A 1966-nucleotide genomic window follows, 5' to 3' on the forward strand; every position below is an offset into this window, starting at 1 on the left:
ATGTTCACCACTTATGGGATCAATATGAGGAAAAAATGGCACTGCTGGGCAATCTTAAGGGTCCCCACTTAGTTGGCCAAATGAGTCCAAAACATTCCTGCACAGGGCCCTAATGGACATGTTGGCTTTAGAGTTTGTCAAAAGATGATTTATCGGTTCATTTAAATGTTATTTCTCTAAGCTGTAAAAGAAAAAAACAATTTAAAAAAAAAATGTATTACAGTGACAGTGAAATAGAAATTGAACTTTTCAAAATGCTAAATATTAAATAAATTCTTCTTGTTTTATTCCCCAGGTGGCAAAAGTGATGCCTGAAGACACCTTCTACTTTTCAATCTTAAGGCATCCCGTGGCCATGATGGAGTCCATCTTTATTTACTACAAGAGCATCCCAGCCTTCCATAAGACTCATAGCCTGGACAACTTCCTAGACAGCAGCTGGAGAAACTACAACTCATCAGTGATGAACAACCACTATGCTCACAATATAATGGCTTTTGACTTTGGTTTTGACAACAATGTTGCAGCTAATGCTGAAGACCTTGAGGAGAGAGTCAAAATGGCTATTGCAGCCATCCAACAAGACTTCCATCTTATTCTTATTTCTGAATACTTCGATGAGTCCATGATCTTGCTCAAGCATGCCCTTTGTTGGTCCCTGGAAGATGTTGTTTCCTTTAAGCTCAACAGCCGGAGTAAACGTACTCGACACACACTTTTACCAAACACTGCAGAGAAGATCAAGAGGTGGAATGCTTTAGACTGGAGGATCTACCTGCACTTTAACACTACTTTCTGGGAAAAAGTGGACAGTCTGGTTGGGCAAGAGCAAATGGCAAGGGAAGTATCTCATTTAAGAAAGCTACAAGCAAAGCTAGCAAACACCTGCCTGAAAGATGGCAGGGCAGTGGACCCTTCCCAGATAAAAGATGTAGGGCTAAAGCCATTCCAGTATGGAGCTGCTGTTATTCAGGGCTATAACCTAAACACACACATAGACAAGCAAACCAAAACAAAATGTCAGAGATTAATAACTCCAGAACTGCAGTACACAGACCGTCTGTATACTCAGCAGTTCCCCGAGTCTGCCCATAAGCATAGACAAGCAATTAGAATGTTTGCAGCACAAGATCAACACTCACAATACAGACACATCATACAAAGCAAATTCTCAAATCTCAGCAACCTAAAAGCCCCCACAAGTGCTCTGTTAAAACATACAGATGCAAACAACAAATCAAGTGTGCTATGAGTGGAATAGTGAAAGGAAGATGAAAGTTCTGTTTAATGACCTTTTTCTAATTATGAAAACCAAAGTGTAAAGCAGCTTTCAGCCCAAAGTGCACTTTTCAAGACCAATGAAATTGTGTTTGTCTCCACACTATTATTTGCAAGTGACCACATCAGGTTTTTGGGTCAAGACATCACCAACATATCTACATGGGTTGAGATGGTAACGATGTGGGTGTCAGTAACTCTGTACACTGGTGATGCAGTTTTCCAACATGGAGGCATGATCAATCATCTCGCTCTTCAAAAAAATCACACTTTAAAGTTGGGCAGCAGATATGTTTATTTTAGCACGACACCACAAACTGTTGTTCTCTGTGTTCTTTTCCCTCCTGTTCTGTGTGACAATGTAACATGTAACGGTAAGGTGTGTGACAAACAAGTTCAATAAAAAACATACAATAGTAATGAAAAACTCTTTTTGGCCTATAAGGTGCTGGCTATGTACAGCTTATAATGTTTACTCTACTGCTTAAAGCTGGGGTTGGTAAGAATGAAAAACCGTCGAGCCCAGGCTAGATTTTGAAAGTATCCAGCCAAAAAATGCCACCCCCTGCACTCACTCAATCCAAATCCACTTTCCCCAAACCATAAATGCCCACTGTCTGACAACAGCCGACTACCGCCAACGGAGTCCTGAGTCCTCACGAGCGGTGGGAAGTAGAGAGTATCGGCG

At 41.0% G+C, this 1966-nt stretch overlaps 1 protein-coding gene across 1 annotated transcript; it reads left to right on the forward strand.

Moving 5' to 3' along the window:
• Nucleotides 1–307: 307 nt before the first annotated feature.
• gal3st2 (galactose-3-O-sulfotransferase 2) lies at nt 308–1252 on the forward strand (the record flags this gene model as incomplete). The annotated part of the gene is made up of 1 exon (XM_084351082.1): nt 308–1252. One exon carries the CDS (start codon nt 308–310, stop codon nt 1250–1252), a length of 945 nt encoding a protein of 314 aa, XP_084207208.1.
• Between the last annotated feature and the right edge of the window lie 714 nt (nt 1253–1966).

Source organism: Pagrus pagrus (genome assembly GCF_965226575.1).
Source record: "Pagrus pagrus genome assembly, chromosome: 4".
In the NCBI taxonomy this organism is placed as follows: Eukaryota; Metazoa; Chordata; class Actinopteri; order Spariformes; family Sparidae; genus Pagrus; species Pagrus pagrus.